Consider the following 19,027-nt stretch of genomic DNA (forward strand, 5'->3'; position numbering starts at 1 on the left):
GCCAGCGATGGCACAGATGGCGCCCTGGTCCCTGGGTGTGCACTCCAGGCTCGTCACCTCTCTGGGGCCCCACTGCAGGGTGGCACTGCGCATGTGAAACTGTGCCCTTCAAGCACGCTGGAGAAAGCTGCTCTATCATTACACGACGTCCTCGGGGGCGCGCCACCCTCCTGGAGGAAGAGTATCTTTCCCACTACTTTGCTTCCAACTCCAGTCTCCAACTGCTTTTCATCAGGGCTTTCTTTCTTTCTTTTATACTAATGAAACAGTTAAGATAATTCGGTCCATTTTGTTTTATTAAATCGCTAAAAAGTCATCGGGGGAAAACATTAACAAAAAATAAAATCGACAAGAGATTTAAATATCAATGAAATCAAATCCACTTTTCATTCCTACACTGTTATGTGCCTACAGTGATCATCTCAGAGTAAGCCACCAGGACCCCTGAGTCGCGTGGGAAACGTCACTCACAGCACCAGCTTTGTCAGGCAGGACACTGCACGCGTGCGCTGACGGGAACCCTGGTTGTGGGAGGGGAGAGAGTGAGCAGAGAGCACAGCGGCGCTTTCATCTGACAACGATCACTGGTGACTGTGCAGAACATGCCTTCTGCAGTTCACGGGGAGGCTGCCTGGGGTGCGGGCCTGGAAGTCCAGCTGCCTTGCCCCTGGGTGTGTTCAGATCCCTGCCACTGACTTTTGCGCTGGTAAGAGACCACAGATAATGCAAAGCAGAGCACGTCACCATGCCAGGACCACCACAAGGACAAGGACAGACAAACCAACCAACCAACCAAGAATGTCACTCTGAAGGGGAAGGAAAGAAGCGAAGCAGACGGAAACCCAGAAAGATCAACTGAAATGGAAGGGAAGCATCCCCTTGTTCTCCATCAACTGGCGGCTTTCTGTCCTCCGAAGTCGACTTCAGTTGCTTTTCTTCCTTCTTCCTCTTCTTTTAAACAGCTTCAACATGGTTCCTAGGATAGTTCATGGTTTCAGCTCTTGATATTAAACTCAAGTGTTAAAACCAAATCAAACTGTAGAAGGCTGGGAGGAAAGTAAACCCAGGATTGCTTTACAACTGAAAGTTAAGCTTGTTGTGACATCAAATTTGTGCTCCCAAAAGAGCGGGGTGGGTGCAGTGGGGTGGGGGTGGTTTTTGGAACCCACCATTAAAGCACAGAAGCAGGGCAGAAATATGAGCAAAAACACCGAGCCCTCTCTGCTGCACAGCCTGCAAAGTGAGGGGACAGGAAGCTCTGTTCAGAAGGAAAGAAGAGACTAAGCTTCTCATGAAGTCAACGCGGTGGCCAGTGGTGTCAACGTGACGGCCGGTGATGTCAACGCGGTGGCCGGTGAGGTCAACGTGACGGCCGGTGAGGTCAACGTGACGGTGTGGGGCTGCCAAGGCACACTTGCAGGAACGGAAGGGGTTAAAGCTTCAAGTAGAGACAAATGTATCTTAAATACTTAAATACTGATAAATATTTACTTTAGGTGCTCCTGAGGGTTTAAAAATATATTTTGTCTCAGCTTCCTCGGTGAATCTTAAGACAAAATTGGCATCACGTCAAAAGCGGAGTGGTGGTTCAGTCGGATCTGACTGAAGTGTCCGCGGCGGTGCGGAAACGGCCCCTTCGGCTGGGACGCCTGGAGCCCCCCTGCACCGGAGGCGGCGGCCACCGGGGCTGTGCCGCGTCGCTCTCCCCGGACACATGCCCACAGTGCCCAAGAGCCAGCGGGACCAACGCAGCGGGGGCGGCAGAGGCAGAGCTTTCCTAAAGGAGCTGTAAACAGTCTGGTTCCAAGCGGTGTGGGTAATCCTGGGAGGCCACGGAGTTCCAAGGAGCCAGGCTCCTTTCTACAAGGAGCATCAGCTCTGCTGCCTGCCTACTTGGGGACAGCAGAAGGAACCGACAGGTTAACAGCTGGCTTAGGAAGGCCACAGGACAAAGCAAAAGATCTCCAAGTTGAGACTCAGAACTTTCGGGTTTCCAAACACTTTATATTTAAGTAGGAACTGAGTGAACTCGGAGGCACTGTCCGCGCACAGACGCAATGTCATAAGCAAGGTTCAGTAACAGCAGTAACGCCAAAATTGCTAATCTTCCAGGCTAGATTTCTCTTGTGAATAAGGACCCCCGCACGATCTAACTGTCTCTGCCAAAGAAGGCCTGGCAACGGGCCCAGGGTAGAGAGTCTGGGAAGCTAAGTGCTGAGCTGTGAGCAGCTGGACACCTTAGTAAGTAGGCACATGGTAGTTTCCTCACCCGAGGGAGCACGCAGAGAGGCCTCTGGAACACATACCCCTCCCCGTGAGCTGGCCCTTTCCCGGGCTTGGCACCAAGGGCGCTTTCCCACCAAGACCACATTGTAAAAGGTAATGGCTAGGGGAAAGGATTTAACATGATGTAACAGGAGAAAGCACACTTATCAGACAGGCTGCTGAGAGCTGGCTGGGCGCCAGGACCCAGGGCCAGCTGCAGCACGCTTCGGCTTGGGAAACGCCGACAAGAAAACGGGGAGAGTGGGGCTGAGAAACGAATTCAAAACCTGCAGGCAAAAGAACCCTCTTCTCCTGATGAGAAATCTCCAAAATGATCCACACTTAAGTGGTGCCAATGCATGTTTGTCCAGGTCATGGTTTAGAGACTGGTAAATTATAATTTCCTGTGTCAATCCCCAGCCCCCCACCCCACCAACACTGCTCTGGTTGGAAATGTTATCTCAGAAATGACATGAAAGTGAAAACCCAAGCCGTGTTTGGGCGACAGCTGAACAAAGAGCTGCCCCCGAGGTCAGCCACGCTTCAGAGAACCCAGCACCAGTCCACAGTCAGGCAGAAGAATGCACACCACAAACAAGGGCAAAGACCGTTCCAGAAGGAACTGCTCTGCCAAGATCAAGTCCACAAACATGGATGGGTGTGTCCAATGTGCTTTGGAGATAAACAGAAGCCCACAGCACCTACTGACGCGTCAAGGATTTCTCATGATACTGGTATCTCAGAACTCCCTGCTGGTCCCCTAATGACTCAAGAAAAAGGGTTCCAGAAATATTTCTGAGAGATTTCTCTAGACATCCAAACTTAATAAAAGAAAGTGAGAAAGGTTTTAGGGCTTAAAAAAATTTCACATATCAAAGAAAAAGAGGGCGGGGGAGGGAGGAGGGGAGAACAGCAGCTGTAAACAGAAAAGGCGGCCTCTGAGCATCAGGTTTTAAGGGAAAGAAAAAGAGAACAAATACAGACTTTGGAAACTGCGATGAGATATGATTATTAGAAAATTCCACAATCAGACCCCAGAGTGTTTTCTTAGACATGGAGGGAGCACGCAAACAGGCGCTTCTGCGTGAACGCTGTTTCACGGTGACCCTGGCACACACGTGGAGCAGATCCCCGCTGCGTAACTTTCCTCAGGGAGAAGTGGGCCGGGCAGAGGGCATCCCTGCAGAGAGCAGCGGCCACAGGTCCTCTGCGGGCAGAGAGCAGATTTCTACACGTCACTTTACCTACCAGCACCGAAAGCCTGTGAATCGGAAACCTCTGCTTGTGCATTTCACACGTGCCCTTTCTTTATCTAACTCTGAGAAGGCCAAATAAGATTTACAGGTGGCTCTTCAGTTTCTGTAGGAAGGTTCTGCCATTAATCTGTGCCCTAAATTCTTGGTCTAGTTACCAGTAAAGTAGAAAAAGGCGGCAGAGCCTCTGCTAAAACACAGCAACAATTTTATCTGAACCAGGATGGAGCTCTCTCCCTCTTTGTGAACAGAGTTGGCTATATAATATTTCTTTATAGATTTATATAATTTTTTTTTTCTTAATGGAGATTTGATCCCAGCCTGGAGTGAGTGAGGCTGGGAATTGGGGTTTGGTTTATGAGAGTAATTTTGTCCTTTGTTTTCTCAATTCTCAGTCCAAATGCTTGCACGCTGGAAAATTCCAAATTAAAAGCCACAGAAAGGGGAAAGGTTTTAGAACATATTATCTCTTTGCTCGCACAAAGTACAAGGCATTTGTTTTTGGATAGTACTTCACATTCTGTTTCTTGTCCATGAGTCCTCCAAATATGATGAGTTCACCCCTGCCTTGTACCACTGTGTGCAGGCTGGTTTCGGGAGGTCCGACCACAGAGCTGCTATTAAATACTTTCCACTTGACGCGGCCCTTCTCCTTGGTGTCCTTGATGTCCAGCACGTACATCTGCATGGGCTTGCAGTTCATGCTCTGGTACAAGGGCTTGCCCACGTTCAGGGACTGCGGGGGGTGGTGGCCCAGGCGACGGGCAATGGGGGGCAGGGCGTGTCCATCTCCCTGCGCGGGCCCGGGGCGGGGGACAGGCACTGCTTCTCCGCTGCCCAGGTTCTGGCTCCCAGGGGAACCCGGAGAAGACCCCAGGGGAGGGCTCAGTGCTACGGAGGCGGGGGGGCCTTTGGACGACATCGCTTTGATGGCTTCCAGGCTGCGGCGCAGGGCGCCTGGGGAAACGGCTCCCGTGAGGGCGCTGGCCACGTGTGGCGGGGTGTGCACACCGTTTGTCTGCTCAGGAGGGTGTCGCAAGCCTCCACCCGCTGTCCTGCTGTCCACGCCATCCACGTGATTGCCACTGGAAGCAGGTTTCAGGTCCCAGTTCAGATCTATTGACCCTAACCTTAGATCCTTCTGATCGGGGAGTGATCCTCGTCGAGGGGCCAGGGAGAGCCCCATTTTCAGGTCATACCCTTCAGTGGTGGACGGGGTGCTCGGAGACACAGCCTGCACAGGGCTGTCCAAAGAAGAGCCACTCACAGCTGCTGATCCCGGAGATAAACTCCCACCATTCAGGATGGGCGAGCCATCGCCCCTGGCTGGGGAAAGGCTTCCTTCTCGGGAACTTGAGGGGGTCTGCCTTTGCGCTCTGGGCCTCAGTGTTCCCCAGCGGCCATTAACACAGGGCGCTTCATCCATACTCCTTACGGGAGACTGTGAGCGGTATTCTCGGGTTTCGGGAACCAGGGCTGGAGGGGTGGCACTGATAGGTGACGGGCGGGAGTTCAAGCTGGGGCTAAGTGGTGCTCGCCCACTAGGCGCCTGGCTGAAGACCACCACACACTGCCCGACCTGGAAGACAGAAGACCTGCACTCAGCTCTGATCATTTATTCAACTATCAAACATTTTACCATAAGCGTCGGGGACGGGCCAGGCATTCTGCAGGTATCTGAGATCCCTACAAAGATGAAAAGAATACAGCCTGCCCTCCAGGATAGATGGGATAATTTATATATATAAAGTGGTTGGTTATATATACATAAAGTGCTTTATATATATAAAGTTGGTATAGTGAGACATGTGCTATCATTTGAATTATGTCTATAGAACAGGGGTAAAGGGAAGAACCGAATATTTGTGTGGGGGACCTGGGGCAAGTTTTATAGACAGAGATGCTTAAAGCTAGGGTGCTTAAAGGATGGGTGGGCCCCATATAGGTTTTCCGTCCAGTGGCTCATGTCTGTGAGAAATGCCTGAAGAGCTGTGGGCAGTGTCCACCTCTTTGGGGACATCAAGGTGTTTTCAGTTTCCATACAAAGCTGCTTAGCCATCTCACCAGTTAACCTGGCTTTCGCGTAGAGGGCCTCCCCCTCTGCTGGCCCGCCGGCTCTCCACTCACCCGGCAAGCTGGATGGCACCACAGCTCTGGGGCCCCGTGGTCTTCGTTCTCCACCCTGAGCGGCTGCCAGGCCCAGGGACCTGAGTGCATGTGCAGCAGCCAAGCATCCTTGAACAGCTGCAAGAGAAGCACCAACAGCAGGGCTCAGCTGCGGCACAGGTGACAAACACACACACACGCGGGGCCGCGACCTCCAAGCGGCACGCCTGTCACAGCGTGAGCGCTGCGGGAAGAAGGCCATTCATTCCTTCGTGCGTGACCACTGGCCGGGTACATCAAACTGTACTCGGGACCCCATGAATCAACTTTACGTGGTTTTGAATTTTGCCTGTGGTTTTGTGTGTGTGTGTGCGTTGATAGAAAGGGGAGTAGATAAGACACACCCACAACGTCTGAACCTGCATTCTTAAGTAAATTTCACGTGAATTCTGGCCACGATCCTTACTTCTCTCTACTCCTCTTCGCAAACCTCACAGCCTGAAGCCTCGTGGAAGCAGGCAGACTACGGAGATGAGTATTTCAGAGACAAACGTCTCCAATGAAAAGCTCCCCCTCCTCCCGCAAGAGTGGAGAAAAGGGCCAGAAACACAGAGACGACACATCCAATGGAAAAGGCATTTTCTAAATGAAAACGCTACTGAAAGGGCCTTGCAGTTTTACAAGGTGAGACAGGGGAAGCAGGTTCTGAAAGCTCAGCGGCGTACGCATGGGAACGCCACAGCAGCCATACTCACAGCATTGGGACCGCCACACCCTCCAAGGATTAAAATAGTTGCATCATCTATGACGATCTGGGAGAGGAAGAAATTTAAAATAAACCTACAAAGACACAGGCGTCCGACCTCTGCTACCTCAGTGGTAAATGAAAATAGTCTACTCGGCTCCCAAATGAGAGCATTCTATTCACCACAGGCGCCCCAGTCCCCCAAACCACGTCAGTTCTGATCCTTGTAAACAAACTACTGCTGATTCACCTGAATGAACTTTTTGTTGATTAAATACTACTAACACAAGAGTGCCAACCACAGAAAATGCAGAGTTCTCTCAAAAAATAAAAAAGCAAAGTAAATGCTTTGGGGAGAGGCACAATATAAAGCCAAAAAATTATTATAACCCATTAGAAGCTGAAGAATCAATGCCAGCAAACGAGAATGGCACATTCTCCCTGGCCTGTGTGCTGGCACCTCAGCTGGCCCCTCCTCCCTCTCCTGTCCTGACGGGCGCTGCAGCGCTTGCTGAACAGCTATCGGAACTCCCGAGCACCTGGGACTGGCCGCCGCGGGGGTGAGGACCGGGCCCGGACACGCTGGGCTTGGACCACGCCCACTGCTCGAGGTCCAGGACCCAGACGTCGCTGCTCCTGTGAGAGAAGGACACGAGTGAAGGAAGCGGGCAGGCCCGGGGCCGCGAGAGCCGACACGAGGGGAGGGGCGTTCATCAGGCTGTCTCCCACAAGGCCACGCTCACAGTCAGCACTTAACCACAGGAAAGCAGACTTTCAAACCTTTGCTCTTTCCATTAACCCTTAAGGCCGAATTTGAGTCGTGTCTGTAGCCAAACGGTAACTAAAGGAAGTTACTTAATTGGTGACAGCACAAAATAGCTACTTGCTGTGATAGTCTTTCAAAGGGAAAACCCACAAGGAAGAGAGCAAAAGTACTCCAATGGCAGTTCTATCCCTGTCCAGGAGACAGAGGGTTATCGAATTTGGCTACAGAAGGTATCTCACCACGGTTAACGGAAGCTGCAGCTTTTGTGTCAAGGACAAACGGGCATCTGCAGCCCTCAGGGGACCAGTATGGCAAGGACAGACTCCTCCACGGCAGTCTCTGCTTTACGGCCCCCTCTCTAAGGGCATTTATTTACCCCTGGGGACACGGGAGTGAGAACCCCAGGACCTTAAGCCCTAATGCTCTGACCTGGAGGGTAGAGCTCACACACTCCGCTCCACGAGTGCTCTAAACTAAGAAGATGCAGAGGACCCTGAGGGAGCAGAGGCTTGGGTCTGGACTGGTTTGACTGCCGTTTCAAAACACAGGGAAAACGACCACGCCTGCTGCTGCCACCACAGCAGACGAAGCACTGCAGGCAGACTGCTCTGGGCAGAGCGGCAGGGCCGCAGGGAGCAGGAGACAACCTTGCAGAGGGCGCCAGGTCGGGCACAGCGTTTTTGCTCCCACCCATCCTCCCAACTCACGCCACTAGGCCTCTCTCCTTCTCTAAAGCTCCAGGGGGCACGGGCTGGGCCTTAAGGAACAAGGGAAAGTTCTCTGCTTCTTGGAAGGTGGCCTTCTGAGGGCACAGGCAGACACAGACACAGTGGAGGCCCGTCAGAACCTGATCCCACTGAACTAAACCACATACTGGACAACACAGAGATTCTACATAGCCCTGGTTTTCTTTTGACATTTGAAAAATGAGCTTTATTTTAAAATTAAAGACACACTGAAAACAAATACTTTTTACAATTTATATCAAACACTGACAACATAATTTAGGAATGCTGAACATTAATTCTTAATTCAAAGTAATGACATTCATAGAATACATCTTGGTGCCAGCCAGTATGGGACTGACAAATCTAATATTTCATATCAGCTTAACCATTAATCCCTGCTAAAATTCAGTGATTATGATTCAACTTTATAAGTTAAGCAAGTCTTCCAGGCATTACCCTCATATAACTTTTTCAAATACAAACATTTATAACAGCAAGGCAATTATTAAAATATATATAAATTATGCTGAGGGGCTTGATTAAAAGGTTGTCTATATAGAGATGCACCTCACCTTAGAAAGGACATACACACAAAAACACTTAATCGACTATAAGATGCCTGTAGCCCTGATTTTACAGAGCAAGTTTCTCAATTTATTGGTCTGTGACTAGAACCAAAAAACAGAACACCAGGGTGAGATAACTAACTGGAATACTCAGAACCACGCTCAGGAATCTTGACCCTGACTAGTTTACTTTTCTGCCCGAGTTGACCTTTCCAGGAGTATTTATCTTTAGGGTGACAGCGAGCTAACCAAATGTACTTACATCTGCCGGGATCCTAGGGAGCCACCAAAGACGATCATTTTATCATCTATCACACAAGAGGAATGTCCGGCCATGGGAGGTGGGCCATGGGTGGTCACAATGCAGTTCCACCTAATACAGAGAGACAGGGGGAGGTCAAGAAGTCAGCGCCTCTGCTTCTGGCCTTCCGTGTTTAAGACAGAAGACAGGAAGCAGGCATCCATCTAAAATGACAATCCTATCACCTTCAGTAGAGAAACTGTTAGACAATAAATGCAGGATGGCACAAGGCACTTATGATGCCTTTTCTACGATCTGCTGAAGTTCTATTCATTCGGCCTCCCAGTGGGTAAGGCTGGGACAGGAGTGGAGAGATGAGGAAAGAATGGCAGGGACTCCACCTCGACTAAGCCATTTCAGCCTTGCTGGCTGAAGGGGCACCACTTGCTCTTCCTTTCTGCAGGTCTGATTTTTGGACCAGTAGTAGCTGCCAAGAGCCCTGTACTGAGAAGCTGAGCAGTCCGTCACAAGGAAACAGAGGTGACTGTCATCTTAAAAAGACAAGTTTGTACAACAACTGGGAGTCAGCCTGGGGACAGAGCAGGCAGTGTCCTCTGGATCCACAGCACTCCCAGGGCGCTGGCAGCCAGAGCTGAAGAGCTCTCTATTCTTCAACTGGCTCATTCATTTTTCTTGGAAGAGGAATACATGTCTTTTCTCTTTGGAATGCGCATGCTTAACTTCAAGTTCTTGGGAGGGTCCTGTAAACCCTCTGAAATTGTAGGCAAAATCTGTGCATATGTAAAAAAAGTTTTATTTTTCTGGGAAGAGTCCAAAGCTTTCAACAGATTCTCAAAGGGATTTCTGGACACACACAAAAAGATAAGGAATCCAGTCATTTTAAATCTTCCTATTCCAGATTGAAAGGATCTTATCTTTGTGGCTTACCAGTTTTTAGAGGGTGAATAAGTGTGTATTTCATCAAAGAACCTCTCTGGTTGGTGTAGGGGGTAAGGGCTTGGCCGTGTCCAGCCACCAAACAGCACCAGCAGGTCCTTGTATACAACCAGAGTCGCTCCAGCTTTGGGGGAAGGATAGGACCCTGGGAGAAGTCAACAACAGCATGGTTAGCATCAGCGCCTCACGACAAGCTGCAGGCAGGTGGTCTACAGATCACCTTTTCCTGACAGAGTGACAGAGCAGGAACCAGTACTACAAAGCGTCAGGGAGAGGGGGAGACAGAAGTGGGTTTGCAGGTCTGAGAGAAAACCATCACCGACTCACACTTCTTTTATCACGGACGTAGAGAAACCTGAGTGAGCGCAAAGCTGCCTAGCCTCTCCCAGACTTAGTTCCTGAGTGCGCTGCCCTGAAACCAGGATGAGAGTATCTGTCCCATCAGGTTGCTCCATGTCACTGAGCAGTGGACTCAGAGCACCGAGCCCAGTGCTGGGCACTCAGCTGGTACTCAGTGAACGCTGGCTCTCCTGTCCGTGCCTCCAACAAGCCTGACAGAGGCCAGAGAGGAGGGCACGCACAGGACCCAGGGAGGAGTGCACGCAGAGGCAGACACGACTGGCAGAGAACTGCCGCTGCCAACCACCGTGAGAGGGAGGGCAGAGTGCAGTGCTTCTTTGTCCCGCAAGTCAAGCGGCAGCAAGTGACCTCTGCGCCCCGAGCCACGGGCCTCACCGGCACCAACGGAAGCAGACTGTCAAGGCTCCATGTGAAAGTGTTCCAAGGACACTGCAGCCAAGCGTGGCTCCTAAGGCCTCCAGGCTGCACCTCTGAGCTATTCTGACAGAATTTCAAAGCAACAGAAATCCGGCTTATACTGGAAAACTTTAGGGATAACACATGTCCCATGGAAGCACCACTTTTCTGAGCGTTCTGCCTTTGATAAAACTGCTGAGTTCTCCCAACCCCTTACTCTCTGCCACCTGCAGTTTGCTTAAGACAAAGCAATTTGTCCCACCCAGCTATCAGCAAATACTGGAATATTAAAAAGTACTTTTGCTGTTGTTAAAGCTAAAGGATCTATTTTTCAAAGGAAATCTCATGCAGAAAGAACCCCAGCAGTATATTAACCTGAGAGCAGGTGAGGCGCTCTGACTGACATGAGCAACTTGGCGCACCCCTTCAGCAAGGCTCACGGGAGTGCGGTGTGAAAAGCCCGCTCAGACTGCTTTACTGCTTTTGACTACACAGCTCTGAGGCTGACAGCTGGCGATGGGGACTGTCTTCTGTGGGATCCAACTTAAGAGTAACAACTTAACGGAAGAACTCCCTGGTGGGCCAGTGGTTAGGACCATGAGCTTTCACGGCCGAGGGCCCAGGTTTGTGCCCAGGTCAAAAAGCAAACCAAGGTTCCCTCAAAGAGCAAAACATGGAAACACACAAAACAGAATCTTTAAGGTACTTTAAGCAGTTGGTTTTAAAAATGTTTAAGTGCACATGCTTTGACTCCTAAATTCCATTTCTAGGGATTAATCTCATGAGAAAGCTGGGCAAATGAAAAAAGAAAAGATACAAGGATGCTTACTTGCAGTGTTTAAATAGAACAAGGAATAGCCATATAAGAGAGTGGTTGTGAGAATTAAATGACTTAAATCATACAAGGCATCTCGAGCAGTGCCTGTTATTATCATTGCTAGAGCAAATTAATATGAAGTTCACACCAGGCCAATTAGCCAGAGGCATCGAACAGAACTGTTTTCCACATGGCACAGAGCTTACGGGAGCAGAGCTGAACCATTGCGCATGCTTCCCTATTAGAAAATGGTTAGAGGATTCCTGGCAGAGCAAGTATTTAGCTCAAGAAAGTACAACAGAAATAACATAGTAAGTGACGCTTCAAGATATGAGAGGAGGCTATGATTGGAAACAATAGTTAACATGATGAGACTAGTCGGGGTTTGCTCTTCCACGTGTACTATGCATTGCCTGTAATACCTTTTGACATAAATTACCAATACTTCGTGAGGCGAGGCAGACCAGTGTTCACCAAGGCTGGGCTCAAAGACGTTACACGTGTAGTATAAGAATACAGACCTCTTTGAGGGACAAACTAGTCACAGAATTAAAAAGAGAGTGTTTGAAAAACATAATGATAAGTAAAATCAAACCCTGAAATGACTTCTCAAACATGACCTTTGAGAAAGCCAAAATATTTCCCTCTACTTCTTACCCAAAGCAACAGGAGAATCCCCTCATTCAAGGTCTGCTTTATGTCACAAGTGGAGGCTTTAATTTCAGCATCTGACTACCTTTACAGGGATACAGGGTCATACTAAAGTTAAACTCTGCTTCTCCACCTCAGTTTATGAAGAGGGGTGGGTTGCCCTACAAGAACAAACAAAGGGGAGAGGGGAAGGGCACAGAATCCAACAGCACAACCTCTGCACGGTCAGTTCAGCAACAAGAGGCCACTCAGTGCTGCATCAAGTGTTCTGGGGGCCAATCGTGCACGTCACGTTTACACGATTCGTTGCAAACTGGACACTAAAATTCTTATTACTTGAAGAATTCAGTATTGTGACTTTGCCAAGAGCCCCTAATTTTATCATGTTCGAAATTTATTTCCTAGTTTGAATTTGTTTAAAGCAAACGGTCTTCAACTCCCCTCCCAATTATCTTAATGCAAGGTCCACAAGTGAAATGAATCAAATTTATGGTGAGATCAGAGACTGCAGAGGTCAACGAATTTTAGCAATTTCTTTACCTTAAAGAATAAACACTCTCTAAGCAAATTCTGAGAAGCAAATAATATCTTTACCAGAATTCTTAGAAAAACAACAAAATTTATTTTCAAAGTACATACCTTTATTTGTTGCTTTAAAGTCCCAAGAAAAGCAAGCAATTTAAAGAGTAGCAGTATTTACAAATTTAATTAAAAAAAAAATACAACACACGACCATACATTATTAGACAAGGAAAATAACTTTTATATAGACTAGCCCTCAGTAAAATATTAGGTCTTAAACTTTCAAGAACTGTACCGATGAGCAAGCAATTCATTCCATACAGTAGCTAGAATGGTAACACGCTGTTTAACACATTTTCGTGAAAACACACTTATGACATTGGAGAGGGAATGAGTCACTGGAAACCTTGTACAATATAGGATAGTCTGACAACAGAAGACCTTCCATGGTTAAAAGGCGCCTCATCAAACTTATAAATGAAGGTTTTCTACTCTTTAGGATACTCCTTGGCCTGTCTTTAAAACATGAGGCCACTGGGCCTCTAGACAGTCTAAATATTATTGTATCACAAAAGTGGAAAAAGAAAGGGTGTCACTCCAAGTAGGTTTTCATCGAGCACCACCAAAGGACCAAACATGCCCACATCAAACTTAGACAAAACACTACATAAGCCTTTCCTCCCAGAGGCGGTAGTTATCCTCATACACTTCTTTCCCCAAATACCAAAAGCCTCTAATCGCACAGCAGATATGATCAATGGAGCAAATTTCAAAACAAGCCAAAAAGGCATTTGTGGGAAACCGGATAATCAGATAGGCACCCTACACACAGAACTAACATTCCCCAAAATCACTAACTGGCTCAGATGTTTCCCAAGGCTCCCATGAAATCAGAAGAGATTTTCACATATGAGAGACAGTGGTAGAATTACAAGGCCCTCTCATTTACTTTGCGAAGAGGATGGGAAAGCAGCGAAACAACGCCAAATTCTGGTTTGCTTTCTACGCCACTATCCCACAGCTGTAGTTTCCACTCGTGTAGAGAACCCAGCACTAGAAGAGAAGCTCAACTGTTTGATACAACACAAAACAAGCATTTGGTTTAATTGGGGGTGTCTGCATTTTATGCATGACTAAACAGTAATTTTACCTCTCCATACTAAGACCATTATTTCTTGATACTATGAGTTTATTATCAAGACATTAAAGTTCAGTTCAGTTGCTCAGTCATCTCTCTTTGCCACCCCATGGACTGCAGCACGCCAGGCATCCCTGTCCATCACCAACTCCCGGGGTTTACTCAAACTTATGCCCATTGAGTTGGTGATGCCATCCGACCATCTCATCCTCTGCCGTCCCCTTCTCCTCCCACCGTCAATCTTTCCCAGCATAAGGGTCTTTTCCAGTGAGTCAGTTCTTTGCATCAAGTGGACAAAGTATTGGAGTCTCAGCTTCAGCATCAGTCCTTCCAATGAATATTCAGGACTGATTTGCTTCAGGATGGACTGATTTGATCTCACTGTAGTCCAAACGACTCTTAAGAGTCTTCTCTCCAACACCACAATTCAAAAGCATCAATTCTTCGGCGCTCAGCTTTCTTTATGGTCCTACTCTCACATCCATACGTGACTACTAGAAAAACCATAGCTTTGACTAGATGGACCTTTGTTGCCAAAGTAATGTCTCTGCTTTTTAATATGCTATCTAGGTTGGTCATAACTTTTCTTCCAAGGAGCAAGTGTCTTTTAATTTCATGGCCGCAGTCACCATCTGCAGTGATTCTGGAGCCCAAAAAATAAAGTCAGCCACTGTTTCCCCATCTATTTCCCATTAAGTGATGGGACCGGATGCCATGATCTTAGTTTTCTGGACGTTGAGTTTTAAGCCAACTTTTTTACTCTCCTCTTTCACTTTCATCGAGAGGCTCTTTAGTTCTTCTTTGTTTTCTGCCGTAAGTGTGGTATCATCTGCATATCTGAGGTTATTGATATTTCTCCCAGCAATCTTGATTCCAGCTTGTGCTTCCTCCAGCCCAGCGTTCCTCATGATATACTCTGCATATAAGTTAAATAAGCAGGGTGATAATATACAGCCTTGACGTACTCCTTTCCCGATTTGGAGCCAGTCTGTTGTCCCATGTCTGGTTCTAACTCTTGCTTCTTGACCTGCATATAGGTTTCTCAAGAGGAAGGTCAGGTGGTCTGGTATTCGCATCTCTTTCAGAATTGTCCACAGTTTATTGTGATCCACACGGTCGAAGAATTTAGCATAGTCAATAAAGCAGAAGTAGATGTTTTCCTGGAACTCTCTTGCTTTTTTGATGATCCAACAGATGTTGGCAATTTGATCTCTGGTTCCTCTGCCTTTTCTAAATTCAGCTTGAACATCTGGAAGTTCACAGTTCACGTACTGTTGAAGCGTGGCTTGGAGAATTTTGAGCATCACTTTGCTAGCGTGTGAGAGGAATGCAATTGTGCAGCAGTTTGAGCATTCTTTGGCATTGCCTTTCTTTGGGATTGGAATAAAAATTGACCTTTTCCAGTCCTGTGGCCACTGCTGAGTTTGCCAAACTTGCTGGCATATTGAGTGTAGCACTTTCACAGCATCATCTTCGAGGATTTGAAATAGCTCAACTGGAATTCCATCACCTCCACTAGCTTTGTTCATAGTGATGCTTTCTAAGGCCCACTTGACTTCACATTCCAGGATGTCTGGCTCTAGGTCAGTGATCACGTTATCGTGACTATCTTGCTTGTGAAGATCTTTTTTTGTACAGTTCTTCTGTGTATTCTTGCCACCTCTTCTTAATATCTTCTGCTTCTGTTAGGTCAATACCATTTCTGTTCTTTATCGAGCCCATCTTTGCATGAAATGTTCCCTTGATATCAGAGATCTTGAAATCTTGAAGAGATCTCTAGTCCTTCCCATTCTACTGTTTTCCTCTATTTCTTTGCATTGATCACTGAGGAAGACTTTCTTAGCTCTCCTTGCTATTCTTTGGAACTCTGCATTCAATTGGGTATATCTTTCCTTTTCTTCTTTGCTTGTCGTTTCTCTTCTTTTCACAGCTCTTTGTAAGGCCTCCTCAGACAGCCATTTTGCCTTTTTGCATTTCTTTTTCTTGGGGATGGTCTTGATCACTGCTTCCTGTAAAATGTCATGGACCTCTGTCCATAGTTCTTCAGGGACTCTAGCAGACAGATCTAGTCCCTTGAATCTATTTGTCACTTCCACTGTATAATCTTAAGGGATTTGATTTAGGTCATACTTGAATGGTCTAGTGGTTTTCCCTACTTTCTTCAATTTAAGTATGAATTGATCTGAGCCACAGTCAGCTCCTGGTCTTGTTTTTGCTGACTGTATAGAGCTTCTCCACCTTTGGCTGCAAAGAATATAATCAATCTGATTTTGGTGCTGACCATCTGGTGCTGTCCATGTGTACAGTCTTCTCTTGTGTTGTTGGAAAATGGTGTTTGCTATGACCAGTGCGTTCTCTTGGCAAAACTCTGTTAGCCTTTGCCCTGCTTCATTTTGTGCTCCAAGGCTTAATTTGCCTTTTATTCCAGGTATCTCTTGACTTCCTACTTTTGCGTTCCAGTCCCCTATGATGAAAAGGACATCTTTTTCGGGTGATAGTTCTAGAAGGTCTTATAGGTCTTCATAGAACTGTTCAACTTCAGCTTCTTCAGCGTTACTGGTTGGGGCATAGGCTTGGATTACTGTGATATTGAATGGTTTGCCTTGGAAACAAATAGAGATCATTCCATCGTTTCTGAGACTGCATCCAAGTACTGCATTTTGGACTTTTTTGTTGACTATGATGGCTACTCCATTTCTTCTAAGGGATTCCTGACCACAGTAATAGATATAATGGTCATCTGAGTTAAATTCACCCATTCCAGTCCATTTTAGTTCCCTGGTTCTAGAATGTCTGTGTTCACTCTTGCCATCTCCTGTTTGACCACTTCCAATTTGCCTTGATTCATGGACCTAACTTTCCAGGTTCCTGTGAAGTATTGCTCTTTACAGCATTCGACCTTGCTTTTATCACCAATCACATCCACAACTGGGTGTTGTTTTTGCTTTGGCTCCGTCTCTTCAATCTTTCTGGAGTTACTTCTCCAATGATCTCCAGTAGCATATTGGGCACCTACCGACCTGGGGAGTTCATCTTTCAGTGTCCTATCTTTTTGCCTTTTCATACTGTTCATGGGGTTCTCAAGGTAAAAATACTGAAGTGGTTTGCCATTCCCTTCTCCAGTGGACCACGTTTTGTCAGAGCTCTCCACCATGACCCGTCCGTCTTGGGTGGCCCCACACAGCATGGCTTAGTTTCATTGAGTTAGACAAGCTGTGGTCCATGTGATCAGATTGGTTAGTTTTCTGTGATTGTGGTTTTTAGTCTGTCTGCCCTCTGATGGAGAAAGATAAGAGGCTCATGGAAGCTTCCTGATGGGAGACTGACTGAGGGGGAAACTGGGTCTTGTTCTGATGGGCGGGGCAAGGCTTCAGTTCAGTCTTGTCAGTCAGCCGTGTCTGACTCTTTTTGACCCCATGGACTGCAGCACGCCAGGCCTCCTTGTTCATCACCAACTCCTGAAGTTTACTCAAACTCTGGCCCACTGAGTTGGTGATGCCATCCAACCATCTCATCTTCTGTCGTCCCCTTCTTCTTCTGCCTTCAATCTTTCCCAGCATCAGGGTCTTTTCCAATGAGTCAGCTCTTCGCATCAGGTGGCTGAAGTATTGGAGTCTCAGCTTCAACACCAGTCCTTCCAATGAATATTCAGGACTGATTTTCTTTAGAATGGACTGGCTGTATCTCCTTGTAGTCCAAGGGACTCTCAAGAGGCCAGGCTTAGTAAATCTTTAATCCAATTTTCTGTTGATGGGTGGGGCTGTGTTCCCTCCCTGTGGTTTGACCTGAGGCCAAACTATGGTGGAGGCGATGAAGATACCGGCGACCTCCTTCAGAAGGAGTCCCATGCCGCACGGCCACACTCAGTGCCCCCGGCGACCCACGCCTCCGCCGGAGACTCCTGGACACCCCCGGGCAAGTCTGGGTCAGTGTCTTGTGGGGTCACTGCTCCTTTCTCCTGGGTCTTGGTGCACAAGGTTCTGTTTGCGCCCTTCAAGAGTCTGTTTCCCCAGTCCTGTGTAAGTTCTGGCAGCACTATGGTGGGTTAATAGCAACCTCCTCCAAGAGGGCTTATGCCACACCCAGGTCTGCTGCACCCGGAGCCCCTGCCCCTGTGGCAGGCCACTGCTGACCCGCACCTCCTCAGGAGACAGTCAGACACAGCTCCATCTCAGTCTCTGTGGGGTCTCTGGGTCCTGTTGCGCACAAGGTATGTTTAAGCCCTCTGAGCGTCTCTGGCGGGTATGGGGTTTGATTCTAAATGTTAAAGTTACCATTCCCCCAGCTGTAGTTTTCAAATTTCAGTTGTGTCAGAAGTAGCTGAAGGGCTTGTTCAACGCAGCTTGCTGGGACCCACTTTTGAGTTTCCTGTCTAGTAGGTACGGGTTACGGTCCATGAAGCTGCATTTCTAACAAGTTCCCCGGTGGTACTGATGTTTGATGACTAGACTTTGAGAACCACGTTGCAGAGAATTAAATAATCTTCAGGTGAACCTGTTAGACCAGTGGTCCCCAACTTTTTCAGCACCAGGGACCGGTTTCATGGGAAAAAAAAAATAAGACAATTTTTCCAAGGATTGGGGTGTGGGATGAATCAAGCACATTACATGTACTGTGTACTTTATTTCTATTGTGATTACACCAGCTTCACCTCAGATCACCAGGCACCAGCCCTTGGAATCTGGGCACTCCTGCAGTTAGACAGTGCTCCAATATGACATTAAAGCCCATGTGGCCCTCCTGTTGCCCTTTCCCCAGTTTGGAGGATTTTCCTGAACACGGACTCTGACCAGACTCTGTTCTGTGCGTGTACTCTGTGTACGACCACACGAACAGGTGCCAAAGCAGGTTTTCCCGGACAAGTGCTTTGATTAAAGGGGCACTGAAAGGAGCTACTTTAACAGTTTCAATATATAAACATTTCCCTGGTCATCCTCATCTACATGTTACTGAACCTACACTGCAAAAGAAATGGAAAAAAGTTATTCCACTTACTGCTTTCAGACCAATCACTTTTAGACTTATTTACAGCAACATAAATGACTTGCTAATAGCTCTCCATGACTATGAAAATAGATCCAATACTAGGAGTTAGGTACTTATAAGAGGTAAAGTTTGAAAACAAGAAAACTATGAGTATGAAAATTTTTACTATGAGAGACTCACTAGCATGCCAGTGAATCCAGAAGAAAAGTACTGGACCAAAGAACCTCCACTTTGTTCATGGAATGCTCTGGTGTATGATTTGCTTTTTTAAAAAGGGGGACATGGTCTAAACTGCTTTTTAACTGGCAGTTAAAAACTTCTCCCTGGACGCTTTCAGACAGTTTTATTTTACAGTAATGATTCCAAAGAGGACATTTACAGAATGAATAATAGGACTGATGTCTGACGCCATGCTCTCCAAGTCACATTAACAGCCCTTCACACGCACTCACTTCTCAGGGCAGGTCCGATGAAAGGCATTCACTCGCAGCTCCAAAGGAGGTTCACTCGTCCTTCCCACACAAAACTGG

At 47.4% G+C, this 19,027-nt stretch overlaps 1 protein-coding gene across 3 annotated transcripts in view; it reads right to left on the reverse strand.

The window, feature by feature from the left end:
* Positions 1-278: 278 nt before the first annotated feature.
* Positions 279-19,027, reverse strand: part of FBXO42 (F-box protein 42) — an 87,401-nt gene continuing 68,652 nt past the window's right edge. For all 3 annotated transcript variants that reach the window (XM_055397045.2, XM_055397043.2, XM_055397044.2), the window contains 6 exons: positions 9,619-9,772; positions 8,692-8,802; positions 6,909-7,005; positions 6,380-6,436; positions 5,646-5,762; positions 279-5,097 (listed from right to left, as the gene is read on the reverse strand). In XM_055397045.2, the coding sequence (XP_055253020.1) occupies positions 3,982-5,097; positions 5,646-5,762; positions 6,380-6,436; positions 6,909-7,005; positions 8,692-8,802; positions 9,619-9,772 (1,652 nt within the window). In that variant the 3' untranslated portion in view covers positions 279-3,981. The remainder of the gene's footprint in view (positions 5,098-5,645; positions 5,763-6,379; positions 6,437-6,908; positions 7,006-8,691; positions 8,803-9,618; positions 9,773-19,027) is intronic.

Source organism: Moschus berezovskii, chromosome 2 (assembly GCF_049115385.1).
Source record: "Moschus berezovskii isolate FMDL1 chromosome 2, NW_MosBer_1.0, whole genome shotgun sequence".
Lineage (NCBI taxonomy): Eukaryota > Metazoa > Chordata > Mammalia > Artiodactyla > Moschidae > Moschus > Moschus berezovskii.